The 20,946-nt window shown below is 37.3% G+C and overlaps 1 protein-coding gene across 1 annotated transcript in view; it reads right to left on the bottom strand.

The window, feature by feature from the left end:
• LOC114646769 (threonine--tRNA ligase 1, cytoplasmic-like) overlaps positions 1-20,946 on the bottom strand; it is a 64,103-nt gene that overhangs the window by 26,847 nt on the left and 16,310 nt on the right. The window contains exons 2-5 of the mRNA XM_028795108.2: positions 18,726-18,888; positions 15,115-15,252; positions 14,807-14,884; positions 8,200-8,300 (exon numbers count right to left, since the gene is read on the bottom strand). Coding sequence (XP_028650941.2) covers positions 8,200-8,300; positions 14,807-14,884; positions 15,115-15,252; positions 18,726-18,888 — 480 coding nt within the window. The remainder of the gene's footprint in view (positions 1-8,199; positions 8,301-14,806; positions 14,885-15,114; positions 15,253-18,725; positions 18,889-20,946) is intronic.

Raw genomic sequence — 20,946 nt, forward strand, 5'->3', positions numbered from 1 at the left:
CTAACACTGCAAAAACAATTACACAATTTTTAAATGACCACAACTTATCAGACCCCTGGAAGTTTCTTAACCCAAACTCAAGAACATATTCGTTCTACTCACCAGTGCATTATAGCTACTCAAGAATTGATTATTTTTTTTATAGATAATAATTTCCTGCCTACGATTAAATCGTGCAAATACGACACAATTGTTATCTCCGACCATGCCCCTCTTGTCTTGGAGCTAAAATCATTAAGCCCCTCACACTCACCTCGCAGATGGCATCTTAACCCTCTTCTATTGGCAGACGAGAACTGCACAGAATTGATATCCAAACAAATCAGCTTCTTCCTAGAGACAAACACGCCCACAGAGGTTTCTGCAGGAACACTCTGGGAAACTCTAAAGGCCTTCTTAGGAGGACAGATTATTTCATATCTTTCCCAAAGAAATAAATTAGAAACCAAGAAAGTGTCAGAGCTAAGAAGCGAAATTATTAGAATAGATGAAGAACAAGCCAGGCGTCCAAGTGAAGCTCTTCACAGGAAAAGGCAGGCCCTGCATACAGAACTTAACATCTTAACAACTAAAGAAACTGAACAACTTATTTATAAGTCGACATCATTACTATGAACACGGAGTAAAAGCTAATAAGCTTTTAGCTCAACAAATTCACAAACAAGAAGTTCGCAATGCAATCCCAGTAATCACCAATACGAACGGAGAAGAAATCATTGACCATTAAATTGTAATGCACACATTTAGAGATTATTATAAATCGTTATATTCTACTGAGTTCAAAGAAGACAGCACACAATCTAATGCATTTCTGGATATATTACAGACACCACAAATAGATGCTTTAAGTGCTGAGGAACTGGATAAACCTTTGACGCTAACAGAATTACTAGATGCTATAAAGTCACTTCAAAGCAGGAAATCAGTGGGCCCCGATGGTTACCCCGTAGAATTTTATAAGAAATTCTCCACTCTGCTAGCTCCCCTCTTATTGGCAACATTTACAGAAGCTAGAGACAACCAAATGTACATCATACAGACCAATTTCACTCCTGAATAATGATGTTATGATACTCTCAAAAATTCTAGCTAGAAGGATGGAGAAAGTGCTGCCCTCGGTAATATCACAGGATCAAATTGGATTTATTAAAGGCCAACACCTATCTTCCAATCTCCGACGCTTGTTTAATGTTATATATTCACCAGCAAAATCAAACACCCCAGAGATATTACTATCATTAGACGCAGAAAAAGCATTTGATATGATTGAATGGAACTAACTTTTCACTGCAATGGAGAAATTTGGGTTTGGCCCGAATATTTGTGCATGGATCAAACTACTGTATACCAATCCAGAAGCTTCAGTTTGTATTAACAACATTTGTTCAGACTACTTTAAGCTAGAACGTGGTACCAGACAAGTATGTCCCTTGTCACCACTGCTGTTTGCAATCGCCATTGAACCACTGGCGATTCCCTGTCAAAATTCTTATCAGATAAAGGGGATTATCAGAGAAGGACTGGAACAGAAAATTTCTCTATATGCAGATGATATGGTTTTATATATATCAGACCCAGAAAACACTGTGCCTGCAGTTCTAACAGCACTAACAGAATTTCAAAAGATATCCGGTCTCAGAATTAATCTGAATAAAAGTATACTCTTTCCAGTGAATTCACAAGCATATAATATTAGATTGGACACCCTACCTTTTACCATAGCAAATCAGTTTAAATACCTAGGGGTAAATATCACAAGTAAACATAAAGCTTTATCAACAAAATTTTGGCGTCTGTATAGAAAAAATTAAGCAAGACTTGCATAGATGGTCAACCCTTCATCTCACTCTAGCCAGAAGAATTAACGTTAAGATGAATATCCTTCCTAAACTTCTTTTTTTATTTCAAAACATTCCAATATATATCAATAAATCATTTTTCAGCAATTAGATTCAACAATAACCTCATTCATTTGGAACTCAAAACACCCACATATCCGAAGAGCGACCCTACAAAGACCTCAGGCAGAAGGTGGCATGGCTTTACCTAATTTTCTGTTTTATTACTGGGCAGCAAACATACAAGCCATAAAAACCTGGACACAAAAAAACGAAGGCTTGGCTCGCAATAGAAGTAAAATCCTGTAGTACTTCTTTATACTCCCTGCTCTGCTCTCCAATAAATGCAAGTTATCACAAATATACAGTGGAACCTCGAGATACGATCACCTCTGTATACGAGAAATTCAAAATACGAGGAAAGTATGAGCGAAAAATTCAGATCTAAATACGAGCATTGGCTCACATAACGAGCCATGAGCCAGGCTGTGGGTATAGCTTGCGGCTTAGCGAGGGGGCGTGGTAGCTGTAGCGAGCCGCAGGGCGATCTGCAGTGTCTGCGTTTCTCACCTAAGTGCACAGGTGGGAAACTGCCCACATCCATGATTTGTCCTGTGGCTGATGGGCTGGGCAGGGTTGCCACCCGTCCTTTAAAATACGGAATCGTCCAGTATTTGAGAATGAAATTGCGCGTCCCGTTTTGAATCAATACGTATGCGTCCCTTATTTTTTTGTATTAAAAGTGGTAACCCTAGCAGCTGCCATGTCTTCCCCGCATATATAGAGAAGCGCGAGCCGGTTAAGGGGGAGAAGAAGTAAAAGAAAAGAGAGGAGAGGAGAGAGAACGGAGGTTGCAGGAATCCGCAGCAGTAGGAAGTCGGTGCGAGAGAGCGAGCGAGTACAGGCTCGCGTGTAGCTGAACAGGCGAGCCAAACAGCTGAAGCAGGACGGTGTAGAGAAGGTCAGCTGCATTAAGTGTCTCCCCTGTTGCAGAGCCCGCATGGGAGAAGCAGGTAAGACGCTAACAGAGAAGAAGCACCGGGGATTGTCATCTGTTTTTTGAAGACTGCTTCCTGTTGACGTTTTAACCTCGTGTTAAAGGATTGTTATTCTTATGTACTTTAAACCTCCACTTCACAACTGTTTTAAGGATTAAAGATTTATTGAATGCTCTACTGCACTTTGGACACCTGTTTTGATTCTTTTAATAATCAGTTATATTATTTACCAGTGTTATTTATTAAAGGTAGACTACAGTATATATAATTTATCAGTGTTATTTGTTAGGAAAATTGATTTTTATGTTAATATATTTGGGATGCAGAACGGATTAACTGGATTTCCATTATTTTCAATGGGGACGTTTGTTCTAGATACGAGAAATTCGCTATACAAGCTCAGTGCTGGAACGAATTAAACTCGTATCTAGAGGTTCTACTGTACTAATAACCCAATTGTGCTTTACTCACTTAGAATATGGAACCAACTTAGAAAGCATTTTAAGATGGAAAATCTTTTATCTGTGGCACCTCTGCAAGAGAACCACCTCTTTCAACCCTTGCAAACATATCCAGTTTTTAACACCTGGAAAAGTTTTGGGATTAAAATGCTCAGAGATGTATATATTGACAACATATTTGCATCTTTTGAACAATTACGTTCCAAATTCAACCTCCCAGGTACACATTTCTTTCACTATCTTCAAATTAGAAATTTTGTTAAACAGAAACTGCCCGATTTTCCTCACCTCGTACCCTCCACCATACTGGAAAAAATACTGCTCAGTTTCGAGGAATTAAACACCATTTCTGCATTATACAAAATCTTATTAGAGTCCCTACCTTTCAAAGATCCAAGAGGACATTGGGAAGAAGATCTCTTAATCAATACATCAGAAAAGGAGTGGAAGGTAGCAAAGCAGAGAATTCACTCGAGCTCCATATGCGCAAAGCATAGAGTTATTCAACTAAAAATTATATATCGAGCTCATCTGTCTCGCTTAAAACTGTCCAAAATGTTTCCAGGGCAAGATCCAACCTGCGAATGCTGCAACCAAGCTCCTGCCTCACTGGGTCACATGTATTGGGCCTGCACCAAACTAACATCGTTTTGGACCAAAATCTTTAAGTGCCTTTCAGACATCCTTGGTATCACAATCCCTCCTAACCCACTAACAGCTGTGTTCGGTGTTCTTCCAGACGGACTTGAAGTAGAGAAGGACAAGCAAACGGTGATTGCATTCACTACACTTTTGGCACGCAGGCTTATTTTGTTAAATTGGAAGAATCCTAACTCTCCTCTGATAATTCAGTGGGAAACCGATGTCTTATATTATTTGAAATTGGAAAAAATCAAATTCTCAGAGGATCTGTACAGAATTTTTTCAAAACCTGGCAGGATCTAATCAATATTATTTTAGAATAAGAGAAATAACTATTACCGCATTTAGTTTCCTTCTCCATTTTTTTATTTACCTATATATATTTCTTCCTTTCTTTTGTTTATTGTTGCCTTATTAAAAAGCCCTAAGCAATTCTCCTTTGGCTAAGCTCTCCTTCCCAGGGGTGGGGGTTTGATTTGTCTTCAATTTTTTTTTTGTTATAAATTGATCTATTTGTATGGAATGATTACAATAAAATTAATAAATAAAATTTAAAAAAAAAAAAAAAATCTGAAAAAAAAAAATTGTTCAGTATCATGGTTTAGGGGAAGGCTACAAAAAGCTCTCTCAGAGGTTTAAACTGTCAGTTTCAACTGTAAGGAATGCAATCAGGAAATGGAAGGCCACAGGCACAGTTGCTGTTAAACCCAGGTCTGGCAGGCCAAGAAAAATACAGGAGCAGCATATGCACAGGATTGTGAGAATGGTTACAGACAACCCACAGATCACCTCCAAAGACCTGCTAGAACATCTTGCTGCAGATGGTGTATCTGTACATCGTTCTACAATTCAGCACAATTTGCACAAAGAACATCTGTATGACAGGGTGATGAGAAAGAAGCCCTTTCTGCACTCACGCCACAAACAGAGTCGTTTGTTGTATGCAAATGCTAATTTAGAAAAGCCAGATTTATTTTGAAACAAAGTGCTTTGGACTGATAAGACAAAAATAGTGTTATTTGGTCATAACAAAAAGCGCTTTGCATGGTGGAAGAAGAACACCGCATTCCAAGAAAAACACCTGCTACCTACTGTCAAATTTTTTGGAGGTTCCATCATGCTGTGGGGCTGTGTGGCTAGTTCAGGAACTGGGGCCCAAATTTATACACCTGTCTAATTTTGTTATAATGCATATTGCATATTTTCTGTTAATCCAATAAACTTAATGTCACTGCTGAAGTACTACTGTTTCCATAAGGTATGTCATATATTAAAAGGAAGTTGCTACTTTGAAAGCTCAGACGATGATAAACAAAAATCCAATGAATTAAGAGGGGTTCCCAAACTTTTTCCTATGACTGTAGAAATTACAACATGTTTCCTACATGGTCCTCTCAAAAAAAATATAAATAAAAATGATATATGTATATATACACATTATAAATTATATATAATTATATGTATTTATTGTATATAAATACTGTGGTGGGTTGGCACCCTGCCCAGGATTGGTTCCCTGCCTTGTGCCCTGTGTTGGCTGGGATTGGCTCCAGCAGACCCCCCGTGACCCTGTGTTCGGATTCAGCGGGTTGGAAAATGGATGGATGGATGGATGTATATAAATATACACACACACACACACATATATATATATATATATATATTATATTTGCAGGCCCAATCTATAATAAATTGATAATTATATATATTTATTGTATATAAATATACACACACACACATATATATATATATATATATATATTATATTTGCAGGCCCAATCTATAATATATTGTGAACTATTGGTCTAATGTAAAGTGAAAAAGCATCAGCTAATTTAAATGGAAGAAGGAGAGGCTGGGCATACTTTTGCATGTTGCTCATAGTCCTCTCTGGAAGGCACTGTTAGTACATTTGTGAAATCCACTTTTCTTTTCTTTTTTTTTTTAAAATAAGCAAGTGTCAAATATTTGAAATTTGTTTCTGTCCGATTTTGAATACCTGATGATGCGCATTTTGAGTAAACAGCTTCTCACAGTTTAGAGCTAATCTGCCTTGCAGAGTGTATTAATAATCTTAATTTTCAAATCAGAAGCCATTCTGACTTTTGAAAAGGCTACATATAGTTGCACATGTCCAAATGCAGAAGCTGGTAAATTTTTGCTGTCTCTTTTGTTTGCTAATTTTTTTAGACTCATTTGAACATTATAATTTACATGTTGCTGTTTCACATTCACATCTACTGCAGGCTTCTACATTGGTTTCATTTGTTCTCCTACTTTATAACCTTGCTTTTCACTGCTCAGGCAATTACTTTTCTTGAGCTTGACACACTCTCTGTAGTGCTGTTTCAAGTATCTTTACTCATATTTCACATTAATGACTGCTTAAATATTCAAAAATTTCAGTGCTAATTTAAAAGCACTCTTTTCCTTTAATTACAGCAAAACTACCCTGACATGTAAGCAAGCTTAGTTTAATTGTGGCAGCCAGAGGCAGAAATCAGCTTATATTTTATGACAGTTACATACACACACAGTTTATACAGATGTATCTGTGACACGTTGTAAGTTGATTAGAACATTCAAATACTGCATTGTACTCTGCAAATACGAGAATAATGACTATATGTAGTACCTAAATACATACACACATGCGCACTGTACATATGAGGTCTGTCCAAAAAGAAACCATTTTTTTTGTATATATAATATATAAATAAATAACGTCTTACTATGCTTACAGCTTAATCAGAATTGTCTCCTTCAAATTACTCTCCTCCTCTATTTATACACCACTCCCAAATGTTTTTAAATTTCTGGAAAGCATTCTGGAACTCGTTTTGTGGAATGTTGTGCAGGTCCTGTAGCGAATTTTCAGTTGTTTGAAAGTGGCATTCTTTCACAGGAAAGTGGCATTCTTTCACAGGAAAGTGGCATTCTTTCACAGTGGATTTAAAAAAAAAAATCCACAGGAGCTGTAAAACCAAATTTTATCACCTGCCATGACATGTTTCAGAAAGTTTTAATCAGCTTTTGAATGATCTAACAACTCCTGACTAACTGTGACATGGTTTGCTTTTTTCTCATTTGTCATGAGACACAGCAGAGATTTTGCTGCAAAACTTTGCATCTGCAGTTTTTAAGTCATTTTGTGACATGAACTTTTACTGATGTCTACTTCTTCAGCAACTTCATGTGCAGTTAGGCAACAATTTTCACGAATCAAAGCATGCACTCTCTCAATGTGATCACCATCCAGTTTTGAATGCCGATTTGAAACATCTTTCATAACATTATGTATGGCTTAAACAATCCTCTTCATAAACTTGCTGCAACATCTGAAAAGTCTTAGTAACAGCTTTTACCAATTTCACACAGAACTTCATGGAAATACATTGCCCTTCAAGATTCTTAATATTTCAATTGCCTAAAAAAATAAATAAATAAAAACTCACAAGGCACAGGCGACTAGTTTACTCTACTGCTTGTATTTAATGAATAACTGACGTGGTGAGATCCACTAAGTGGCATTTTAAAGAGTTGGTTCACTATTTAAGAAGTTAGGTTTTTTCTTTTTGCACACACCTTGTATTTCAAAAGTATTTTTGTAATGAATGAATGAAAAATAAGCATAAAGCCTGGAGCAATTAAATGAATTATCTTAATGAGCCTGATCGTTACAAAGTAATGTTTATTTGGTAGGCCCTTATAACCAGCTTAAAAATTTTGCCATCTCTATTATTATGAGCATTATTTATATAATCTTGTTAAATTATATTATACAGTATATGACCAGTTTCTGTATATCTGGTAGGAGCTACTGTGACTAAAGTATCAACTTAGAGATAAGAACTCCATCTATGCTGCCACTTATTTTCATATTTAATTCCAGGAACAACACAATTATGCAAAAAGGAAACATTTCCCCTACATGGCCTTTACCTCCCATGGGATCATATACAAAATGTTTTTACTTTAATTTAGTACTGATTCAAGTGAGCATGCATTATACAATCAGGCAAGCATTCCTATTCACAGGAAAAACATTTTCTTAAGTCTCAACATCTCCTTACTGTAGAAACTTAACAGTAATGAGTTTAAGCTGAACATATATAAAAGAAACACTTATCAAACACTTCCCATGTAGAATACGAAAAGATGTTTTTAAAATAACAAATATGCCGTTACCACTTGAACATTATTTTTTTTGTAATACTCTCTTAAATATACATCATCACATGACATTTTCTGCCTTTTTACCTCACATAATTCAAGTCAAATCGTATAGGAAGCTGAAAGTCCAGTTGAATTGTTGCACACTGATGGTAGCGGCCAATCGCATCTTTAATCTGAATGTCAATCTAGAAAAAAAAATCAGAAAAGCCTAAATTTTATTTTTTCCAATTCAGTTTCAACGTAAATGTTTTAAACAAAGCGTTAAACAGAGAACAGTAATTAATTCATCAAAGAAACGATTACCTTTGTACATTAATAAACTCATAACATGTAAAATTAGTATTCTACGGGCAAAAATGTTCTTAAAAGTAGAACTGCCTATAAAATTTAATTTGAAGCACGATTAATACAGGTAAAGGAATGACTGAAGACTCTTGCATAAATGATGTACTGAATCCATGCAAGCAGGGGTTCATTATTTGCTCTTGCCATGCACACTAGTTTGACTACATCAGAATGATACATTAACAAAAAGGTCAGCAGAAAGGATTTCAGAAACGATGGGTGCATATAGCAGGTATCTTTAATATTTACTGGGGTTTTAAAGTTTTTTTTTTGTTATTTACAAGAACAAAACACATACAGTAATACACAGTACAGTCAATATACAAAAGATAAATACAACAGTGCCAAAAAAAAAAAAAAAACACATGCAAACACAGAAGAAGAAATCCAGTGAAATGAACATGTCTACATCTATTCACATCAGACAGGTATATGGCAAAAAAGGCCCAATGTAATTGCTCTCATAAATTAAAGCAGCAGCAAAAATCTGGCAATTTATTTATATATTTTATTTTATAATATTAATTAATTGATAGTGATAAGTTTGGGTCTGAGGCAGCAATGTGAAAATTAAAAATTATATGACTGTTCATAAATTTTAATTCTTTTTAGTTTGTTTAATCCATAATGATCAAATCAATTCTAGCAAGTGCAAAGTTCTGAGTATTTCTCAGATTTCACGACTGAGATCACTAACGTTCTCTCCATGTTACTAAGAAGAGATTTTCTTTGGAAACATTCACTCTAACTCAGCTGTACAGCTCAATCAAATACGGTGACATTAATTAAGATCAATTAATTTAAACAGAAGATGATCAGGAAAAACTAAAAAGGTTTGGCTTGTCTTACTTGAACCTCTGAAAACAATAAAAACACACTGATAGTTCTAAATGCTATTTCTCTTTCCAAATTTAATACAGATTTTTCTTTAATCCTAGTAACATTTTAGTCTTATCAGTAACTAATTAATAATGACTTGCATTTTCATCTAAGAAACAGTCGGCTTATCCTCTGTAAGAAAATGAGTAACATCCTTTTGTTTTGCTCTATTTTTATTAACTATTTTGTTTACACTTGCAGTACAAGCATTCCCATGTCAACACTAAACAGAGCAAGCTGCAGATGAATTACAAAAAACATTCTGTAACTTTTAATCTATTAGAATAAAAAAATTCAACAAGCCACACTCTCAGAAAATCCCTTCTCCTTCGGCCTGTGGAATTGCCAGTCCACAGTGAACAAAGCAGATTTGATTCTAGCATTTGCCACCCAAAGTGGCCTCCAAGTTGTTACACTGACTGAGTCATGGAACAGTCCTTTCCTCTGGTTTCCACTTCTGTCATACCTGTTGTTCCTCTGGAAGAAGTGGAGAGACACGTATACTAATGTTGAAGAACTGGAGATTTTCAGCACTGTGTGATTAGTGATGCTTCGGCTGTGACAGTAGTAATAGCGATGAATAAATATCTGAAAAGAATAAGTACACAATCTGAACTGGGTCCTGGAGAAAATTGTGACCCAGATGAAGGCCCTAGTATGAGTAGTGGTCAGAAGAATGCAAAAAAGGTGAGCTCAAGACAATACAATGGAAGTTATCTTTCCTTTGGATTTACTTTTGCCGGGGAACCAACCGAGCCGATTCCATTATGCTTGGTATGTGGGGAAATGCTCTGCAACAGTGCCATGGTTCCTAGCAAACTTAAAAAGCCATCTCCAAACAAAACACTCGTCACTTCAAAACAAGAATACAGACTATTTTATTCAACTTCGTGAACAGACTAAGAAACAGGCAGCTTTATTGAGGAAAACTACAAAGACAAATGAGACAGCTCTCAAAGCTAACTACCAAGTTGCTAAACTCATCGCCAAATCAAAACAGGCACATACGGTGGCAGAGACATTAATACTACCTGCCTGCAAAATCATTGTAAATGAGATGCTCGGCCGTGGCGCTCTTAAAGAAATAGCCCAAGTCCCTCTCTCAAATAATACAATTGCCAGACGTATTGATGACATGTCTGCAGATATTGAAAGGATCATTTTGGAAAAGTTGCATTGTCAGTGGAAAATTTGCATTGCAACTCTATGAATCTACAGATATCAGTGAACATGCACAACTTTTGGCAAATGTGCTCTTTGTAGACGGAGACACCATCAAAGAAAACTTCCTGTTTTGCAAGGAATTGCCAGAAAGAACAACAGGAGAGGAAATTTTTCAAGTTGTATCAAAGTACCTTGAACAAGAAGGACTTAAGTTGTAAAACTGCATGTGTTTGCACTGATGGAGCAGTGGCCATGTTCGGGCGCACCAAAGGATTTGTAAGCAGAGTAGAGCAACATCCAGATATTATTGTGACGCATTGTTTTCTGCACCATGAAGCACTCATTGCCAAGACAGTACCAGCAGACCTAGCTCCTGTATTGGACGATGTTGTGCGCATGATAAACTTTGTGAAGACAAGACCTGTAAAAAGTCGCATGTTTGCATCACTGTGTGAGGAAATGGGAGCGGAGCATAAAGTACTATTCCTGCATACGGAGGTCCAGTGGTTGTCCCGTGGCAAAGTTTTAGCCTGTGTGTGTATAAGCTGCGGAAGGAATTAAAAGTGTTTTTGACAAATGCAAGGTGTGATGACGCTAAGTTGCTTTCAAGTGACGAGTGTGCAAGACTGGCATATCTGGCAGATATATTTCAACAAGGCCGAAATGAAAACGTGCTCACAAGTGCAGATAAAATAAATGGATTTCATTCAAAGGTGCAGCTCTGGCAACAACTTGTGGAAAGTGCCAACCTTGACATATTCCCACACATCCAGAAATGGCAAGGTATCAACATTGCTGCACTATGTGAGACAATAGGCAAGCATTTGAAAACTCTTTAACAGAAGTTGTCATTTTATTTCCCTTCAATTTCCACTGATTGCCTTAACTGGGTTAGGAACCCATATAACTCAACTGCAGTTGGAAAGGACATGACTTTGCAGTAGCAGGAGGAAATAACTGTACTGAGAGAAAATTATGGTTTAAAGCTGAGCTTTGCTGATCTACCTTTGGACAGTTTTTGGCTGACTGCTGCCAAGGAGGTTCCCATTCTGGCAAGCAGAGCTATTTCAGCCCTGCTCCCTTTTTCCACAACCTACCTATGCGAGCTTGGCTTTTCAAGCTAAAAAACTAAAAAAAAGAGAGACTCAGAGCTGTTGAAGAAGATCTTCGTGTGGGTCTTTCTTCAGTTCCTGCATGTATATCAGCGTTGTAAACAGGCCCAGGTTTCACACAGAGTAAGCAAATTGTGAGTAAATTGAAACTAGAAGATCATTATATTTCATTACATATACTTTGTGTGACATTTTTGTTTGGTGGTGTGCCGTGGGATTTTTCTAATGTAAAATATGTGCCGTGGCTCAAAAAGGTTGAGAAACACTGTATTACAGAACAGGGTCTTTCCTTTCCTTTCTATCCAAAACTCTGGAACAAACAATTTCTAACCAAGTCTCTTCCTTTCTTCTACAGGACAGAGGACCCAATCCTAATTAGTCAGGATTCAAGAAGGGCCCCTCCACAGAGGCAGCTCTACTCTCCGTTGTCGATAAATTTACAGTATGGCAGAGTTACCAATCTGTCATCTGTGCTCATCCTGCTAGATGACTCCTCTGCCTCTGACACGGTCAATCACCAGATCTTCCTTGCCATCAGCAGGACTGCCTTTGGGGTTCTACATCCTGGGAAGATCTGGCCGTGTGTCCTGGCATGGAATGATGTCAAGGCACACAAGTGCTTCAAGAATCGGTGCTGAGCCCTCTCCTCTTCACTAGGCACTATCATCCAGTCCCATGGTTTACCTATCAGTGCTATGCTGATGACACACGCCTATACTGGTCATTCTCTCCAGAGGACCATACAGTATTAAGTTAGAATCTCTGCACGTCTTGCTAATATTGTAACCTGGATTGAGGAAAACCTTCTCCAGCTCAACCTGGCAAATGTGGCTCTTTTTGTAACCAAGCCTATTTGTCTATTCAGCACCCAGCTTGGTTCCTTATCACTCACACCTGCCAAGTCAGTATGTAATCTGGGAGTGGTGACTGATGACGAGCTGTCCTTCAAGGAACATGTTGCGAAAGTCTCTTCGTCTTGCAGATTCACTCTATACAATATCCAGTAGATCAGACCATATCTGATCTTGGCTGAACTACTGCAACCAAGCCACTGCAGATAATGATAATTCACTTTATTTGCCATGTACAATTTCTTGCATTAGAAAGAGATGATTTAAAACACATATCTGGTGTTCAATCAGTCGAGGTGGGCACATGTCACTCATCTTCAGATCGCTATACTGGTTACCTATAGTGGCATAAATTAAGTTCAAATCTTTGATGCTTACCTATGTACAGATGGAGACACCTGTGAGGTCCGATGCTCCTTCTCGACTACTCAGATCTGCTAATGAATGACGTGACAACACCTCTGTGTGCTATCATATCTCAATCCCGACTTGTGTCTAGCTCCTGGCTGGTGCAACAAGCTTCCCACCTCCATTTGAAACTTTGACTCCCTCAATGTCTTCTAGAATTGTTTGAAGACTCTCTTGTTTGGTGAATTTCTGTCGTAAATGATAAGTTTTTAAGCCTTAAAACTGTAACTAGTTTGTATTTAGTTCTGATCACTTTTGTACCTTTATCCTGTAATACTTATTCCCTAACAGTCCCCATGATGTTATTTGATTACACTGACTTCGTTGTAAGTTGCTTTGGATAAAAACATCTGATAAGCAAATAAATGTAAATGTTTTACCAAAACCAGTCAAAACCATGATCAGCATCTGACTCAATGTCTTCATATTCCATATCACTAACATTGAATTACTTTTCTAGGACTTCCTCAACTGTATATTTTCATTTTTGAAGAATACATTTCCCCAGTACAAATTTACTGTTTGTCAACCAAACCAAACAATCCTCATGCACTCTCAAAGAAGCTTGTACGAAATAGTGCATAAAGATGAGCAGTTGAACGGCCAATTTATTTCTTGCTTTTTATGCACAGCTGTAACATGTATTATGAATGACCAATCACAGACAAGTACACATCATTGGAATACTCTGAATCTCAACTATCCAAAGGTAATGAGCTTGGATATGGCTCACATTCAGGTGGGATCTTTGAAAAAAAGCAGATTCACTCAGATGCTACGTGCCTCAACATATACCTGAGTAAATTGCATATTTTACTAATGAAAGAGAGCAGACAAGATGGAAACATGATTTATTTTAAATAAGGCATCCTTAGATATGTAAAAATATCATCGCTTTTTGTTGACTCATGAGTTCACTGCAAAGTACACAAACAACTCTGAAACACAGCGCTGACACTGCTGTTAAAAACTCGAACATTATGTAGCAAAATCTGTGGCAGGCTACAGTCCATGAATGTACAACTTGACTTGCTTCAATAAAAGAAACAAAATCTAAAGCATTAGCCACCACAATGTATTGCAAAATGGACTGCACCTGATTACAGGCCTTTAAATACACAGTAATTGAAGGTACAGAGCGGATAGATATCATTTACCAAGGTCTGACAATTCTTACACATTACCTTAACATGAGACAATTCAAAAAGTCACAACACTTCAAATAAGATAAGAAGATATACAGCAGTAACATTCACAAGGGACAACTAGATACTGCCAAACTACCTTGGTTAAACAAGTGATTAATAAAGTGATATTTTGTGATTAATTGCAATAAAAGATTTTAATCATTTGACAACCCTACCCTAAAGAAAATCATGTTGTTTTACCTATACTCATTCATATATACATTTTGCAACTGACTCACACACACCAAAAGGGAAAAACAGAACACTTCTTCACAAAAATCACAGTCTGACAAAATCTACAAATGAGATGTACACAGGGAGCGAGACACAGTGACAGCAGGGGAAAAAGTGCATTTTGCTTTTTTTTCACATCATAATGAATGAAACCTGAACCTGTCCCAGCAAGGTCTAACAAAAGGCAGTATGGGACACAGGTTCATCCAAAGGTGCATCTTACTTGGCAAATTAAAATACAATAGTTAATCTAATTCATAGATTTTTAATATATGGGAATAAAACACAGTACACTGCAACACTGTGTTGGCTGGATTAAAACCCATATAGGTGATTTAAGAATGTGTAAATCTTGTGGGAATATGAATCCTGAACTTGAGCTGCAAGAAAGTAGTATTGACCACTGCATCACCAAAAGATGTACCCATTTTCTGGCTAACACTATGTAAATGTCATTCTATTCATTAATGTTGAATAGGCCTGATATCGTTGAATGACTAATTTATTATACCTTAGGTCCATAGAATGCTCCATCTCCAGGATTCAGTTCCCAGGGCTCTCCAAATTCCTGTAAGCTGTGTTCCAATTGCTATAGAAATAATGAATTTTGATAATTAAGACAAATATGCATTACAAAATAAGTAAATTACTGTACTGGTTTTTACCTTTATTATAAAGAGATGGTCCTATTATATAATAAACCCACAAAATGACAAATTATAATAAAGCTACAAATATATCCCACTTTAACAATTCAATTTATTCCCATGGAAATGTGCAATGTTCATTAGCATAACTACAGAACTCGGGTATCCTTACCTTTTCAGCTTCCTCCCAGACCTTAACATCCCCTAGAAACTCATCCGGCCTTGTGGAGAGGAACAACCGAAAAGTGAATCCAAAAACCGAGTATACAGCTTGAAGGAAGTCCAAACAATCTTTTATCTCCTTTTCTAGCTGACCGGGAAAGAGACATGAAATGTAAATGGTCATTAATTAAATTAATTTGTGCAGCTTTTCTAAATTACAAGTGATGCACATTCAGTAATTCCATATAGTAGAGTATAATTTTAATTCCAAGACACAATTTCTACAAAAGGAGCATTTTTGTTGCTCCAATTTACAATGCCTTCACCACTAAGGTCTTAAGGGACACCTTGTAGATGATACCTACAAGTTGTCAGGAAAAGTCACAGCATCAGCTTCTAAGGGTACACAAGCAATACAAATTAAAATGGATTATTTAGGGAAAAAGAAAAATGTTTACAAGTAGTCATGCAAAAATGAAGCACACAGAATACATTGTCATTTTTTCCAAGTAAATCAATACTCTTACAAGGTATTGTCAAAGGCAGATACATACTTACCCAACTAAAATATTTTTAAACGTTGCTAATATTTTCTGATTACTAAGATAACTATAAGATGTTTAATATGTTAGACCAGATGTTTCCAAACTGGGTGAAGACAACTCGAGTTTGTTATAAATGTTTTCAATCTCAATCTGCAGCTTTAAATATCACATTAGCTAAAATTTAAGATTTGAAAAGTCATCTAAAAATAAGTATACATTTGAATACAGGTAAAATTCCGTTACAACAAATATCTTTACAATGACATTTTCATTACAACGAAGTATTTTTATGGTCCTGATAGTTTCCCCATATGACACGAGTCTATAGAAATCTTGTTACTAAGAAGTACATTCAGCAGATATTTTCATTACAACGAAGTGTCCAAAAGACCTTGAAATGCCTGAATGAATCATCCACAGAGCAGTTTTTTCTGTTGTTGCAGCTCATTTGTGCACAACGATCCCCAAACAGAGACATTGTGTAAAAATAAATAAATAAATAAATATCCTCAACCTTTCCTCGTACTGTTTTTTTTTTGCTGTTTTTGTTTTCGGTGGTTTTCAGTGATACCTTTTGCTTATTGCTCATCAACATTTGGAAAACATCCATTGGAATTTAACTCATTGTCACCCTCCTATAGAAACAGCAGACACGAAAAAACGATAACAGTTCATATTAGGGGGAAGAAAAAACTTTAAATTTTTGCAGCTCTCGATTGCAGCAAAAAGAAAAAAGACATTACCAGTGAATTCGGAATTTCGCCATTGACATTGTCAACTTTCTTGAAAGACCGAGCAAAAAAAGAAGAAAAATCTTGGGTTGCAAATGTATGTAAACTTTTATGTGATTAAGTGATGCTCGTTCAAGAAACATTCCTATTAATGCGACATTCATTCAAGAAAATGTGAGGTTTCTAAACTCTCTTGGGACCTCCCCCAACTGGACAACACGCCAAAGAGCAATCACCGCGTCTGTGGAAGACTGTTTATCTGTTGCCAGGGCAACTGCAGGCCACAGCTCTGCTGCATCTCTCCACCAAAGCAAACTCGATGGGTGATGCAAGGAACATTGTAAATGCAGTGAACAGGATTACTTGGCCATTAACCTGGCCACGACCCTGCCTGACTGCTGTGTCTGTTTATAGGAAAGTGGCAGATCCCGGTACAATAAATAACCCTGCTGTTCCTGTTTCAAGCTGAATAAAGCTGGTTGTGCTAAATTACTGAGACTAAGCCTCCTGTTTTGGGGTGCAAGACAGGGACTTATAGCACGACCCTGATCTTTTAGGATTCGGTTCTGTGGTGCCTCACTGCACCGCTGTGAGCCTGCTGTTGCCCTGCCCCGGCAACGGACAAACAATCTTACACAGACGAAGCAATTGCGCTTCAGGACGCACTTCAGCGTGACGTTCCCGTTGGATGGGTGGGGATCCCAAAAGAGTTCAGAAACCTCACAATATGAAGAAGAAAAGGATGATTCGGCTTCTGATTGATAACTGTGCTGCCCACAACATGATTCCACATTTAGATAATGTTCGCGTTGAATTCTTCCCACCCAAATGCACAGCAGTGCTTCAGCCACTGGATTTGGGCATCATTTGCACCCTGAAAGTGTATTATCGCAAGGAAATGCAGAGAAAAATTCTCGTCAGCATAACTTGTAGACAGGAGAAGATTAAAATTAACGCGAAAGAAGCTATTGAAATGATTGCAAATGCCTTGTAGGCCAGTTAAAGAAAGCATTATAGTGACATTCTGTTAATACAGAATCTCATTATAACTAAATTTTCATTACAACGGAATATTTGTTAGGCCCCTGGCAGTTCGTTGTAATGGAATTTTACCTGTATATTATTCTGGGTGTTGAATATTTGTTGTATTATTATTTTAGAAAAAAATTTTTCTCACAGTGTGCCAGCAAAGCACACATAAAATAAGCGGGTGAAATCTGCCGCTATCAAATGAATCTGACACTTGAAAAAGACACCTTAACAAAAAACATTTCCTGCATGCACAAAGTGAAATAATCAATGAGAGACTGGAATGGGGCACAGTTTTCATGCAAAACACAAGACAAAAATGCTTTTGTTTGGTTAAAAACAATCAGAAGTGCAATACATATGCCTTATTTTAATTTGAACTCCAATGATGATAACCTGAATAATGAGCACATGTACAAAAATGCATTACCTATTAAATAAAATATGTTTTGACAGAAAATTAGAGATTCCCTGTGTGTATTCTTTAGCAGGTAATGTACTGATCAGTTTCTCACATTTATGTTAAGGAATTTTTGCTCATCTCTCCTTATAAACTGATCTAGAATGTGTGGCTCAGCTTCTGGTCTTGCCAGAATATTGGGTCTGAGATCTTGACTTACTCGATTATTCCAAATGTAATAACTGTTGTGAATGAAAAACATTTTTGGAATTATATCACTTTAAAAGACAAAATTCACACTATTTTGATACAGTTCTGAATTCCAAGTTTTCACAATGAAGGCAGGTCCCATTACCATCCATTTGTATTTCCTGGTCATGGTGTATATAAGGGAAAAATGTACAGAATTAGAAGCCCTCCTGAGGCATCATAAAATGCTCTAATGGACTGATTTGTCAGGCAGGCAAATTACAAGAGGATTATGAGCCTTTACATTTAGGTTAAGGAGGTGCTATACAGCCACTAAATATAAACATGCAGAGAAATGACCAGTATAAATGATTTGTGATTATGTGTCAGTAACATTCTTGTCTGGACTATATATTTATACTAGTTGAAAACCCCTGCCCTGTAACAAATCACATTATGACCACTGCAGTCTCCTGCTTTTCTTCTTGTGAAAAAGTAAGTCTATTTGAAAAAGATTTATCCAATACTAAGGGCTTTACAGGAATAAAAACTTATATATTCTAAATTATGTGATACTAGTTTTTCAAAGTTACAGCCACAAGATTTAAAAGGATAATTTCGTAACTTGTTTAAAATTTTGTCACCTATTTACATTCCTTTATGTTCTGCTTGATACATAAAATTGCCAGACAGCAAGTCAGTATATTCTCGATTAACTAGTCTTTACCTGCTCCATAGTACAAAAGATATGCGCATCATCCTGAGCAAAACGACGTACTCGAGTCAGACCTGTTAAAGTGCCAGAGAGTTCATTACGATGGAGAACACCAAAATCTGCCAATCGCACAGGTAATTCACGCCAAGAACGAGGTCTATGCTCATACATCAGGCTGCAAAAAAAAAAAAAAACATTACTAACAAATCATGAAAAGAACATTTGAATATTTCTGGCCACAAAATTCATGGAGTGGAAATACGAGACTACAGCATTAACAGAGGGAATGTGAAAATGACTTGGTGGGACAGAGAGGGTGCAAGTGCATACAAAATACAAGGGCAGGTCAGGTTAGGGAGCATGCACTGGTACAGCACACTAGCACACTGCCACACCCACCACACAACGAAAACAGCTTGGGATCCTGGTTGCAACCCCCCGGGCAGACATGTGGTCCAGTCCCACCCTCCGGAAATGACCATCTATCTGCCATAGACAGATGTTACATGGGCCTCCCCCTTGGCCTGGTCCAGCCGCTTGGGTCCTCAACAATGAGGATCCTGTGAGTTGGATCACCCTTGGGGAAGTGCCGTATCTGACGCTCTCTCACAATACAGGTAATATGCCTCATTTGGGAGTCAATGAACAACCAGTCATTCGACATAAAGTCAACCAATGGTACCCAAAGAGACATAGTACCGAAGGAGTCCAGTCTTCATCTCAGGTCACTGGAAAGCGTCCATGTCTCACAACCATATGGCAAAACAGGAAGACCCAGGACTCTAAAGACTTGGACCTTCGTCCTTTTGCAAAGATATCGGGGGCACCTCACACCCCTTTTCAGCGAACTCATGACCCCTCATGTTCTCCTGATCCATCGAATGACTTTATATGAAGAGTGTAAGAGATGAATTTGAACCCTGCACCTAGTATGTGCAGAGGCTCATCTTCTTCTGAGCTTAGGCTGACAGTGTTATTTTAATATTCACTATGATAAAGGCTTGGTACAAGAAAAAAGGCGCATATACCGTCAGCATGTTACTGCCAGATCTAAACACTAGTGTGGAGAATTGCACACGTCCGGAAGAGACTTGAGTTGCAGGTGGAAGTTCCCATCCCATTTTACTTTATGGTGCCAAGCAGAGTTATGTTACGATGCAGCAGTCTATTAGCCAGTGAAAGTGCTGTGAAGACGATGTCTGTTATGGTTTTGCCTTTGTCCAGTCTGATAGTGGTTACGGGACATCGTATCTTTGATTGCCAGTAGAACAAATAGTTCTGAGCAAGCATTAACCAAAGCACCAACTGTGGTCATCGCTGCTCTTGTGAAAAGAATGGAGATAAATACCATCAACTCAGAGAGGTTGAGGCAAGTTCTTTGTACCATGTGAATGTTGTTGACAGAAAAAAAACTGAATAATAAAAAAAGCGCTAACTTTCACAAGTAGCCAAAATTTACACCGGGTGTTACAGACTTAAATCACATGTATGTTTTTATTATATTATTGAAATAATAATAGCAGCACACTACTTAAAACGAGGAGCAGCCAGACTCAAACCCACAACCTTTTGGTTATAAGGCAGCAGTTGTGAAGGGTTTGATTCAAAACACTGGTTAAAAAATTACAGAATGCCAAGGACAATATTTTGATTATTTATTTCAGCATCTGTCCACAAGCCTCATTTGGAAAAATGTGTGTTTGAGGTGTACTAACTGTCAGAAAGCACATAGCAAATGTGATGTATTGGATGGCGACAGTAGCTCAAAATTATTATTAAGCCTGCTTTCAAGCCGCGTCAGTACACACTGTACAACCACAGCAAATACTGCATGCTTGTGCTCGACTAGCAAAAATGACTAAAGGGTTGTATTTGTGATGCACTGTTTATTAGTGATAAAATTACTTCATTTAATCTCTCACTTTACACAATTCATCCATTTAAGAGGGAATTTTACGGCTAGAAGGTCACTTGCTATGGTTATTATGAAAACGTTTTGAAGTTTATGTTCTGACTATAATTGGGCTTCCATACTTTATAGCTGTTACAAAGTTATACACTTTCTTAAAACTTGTGTTTATCACAGTGGAAAATGCTTAGTTGTTAAAATCTGTTAAAAGTACATGTAATGAAATGAATAGAAGAATCTAATTATTGTATTCATTCAGCACAGTGCTGCGACTAAATGTATTCCTTTTGTCATAATCTAGCATTTTTGCAAACATCACCATGA

The sequence above is a fragment of the Erpetoichthys calabaricus genome, chromosome 2 (assembly GCF_900747795.2).
Source record: "Erpetoichthys calabaricus chromosome 2, fErpCal1.3, whole genome shotgun sequence".
Classification (NCBI taxonomy): Eukaryota; Metazoa; Chordata; class Cladistia; order Polypteriformes; family Polypteridae; genus Erpetoichthys; species Erpetoichthys calabaricus.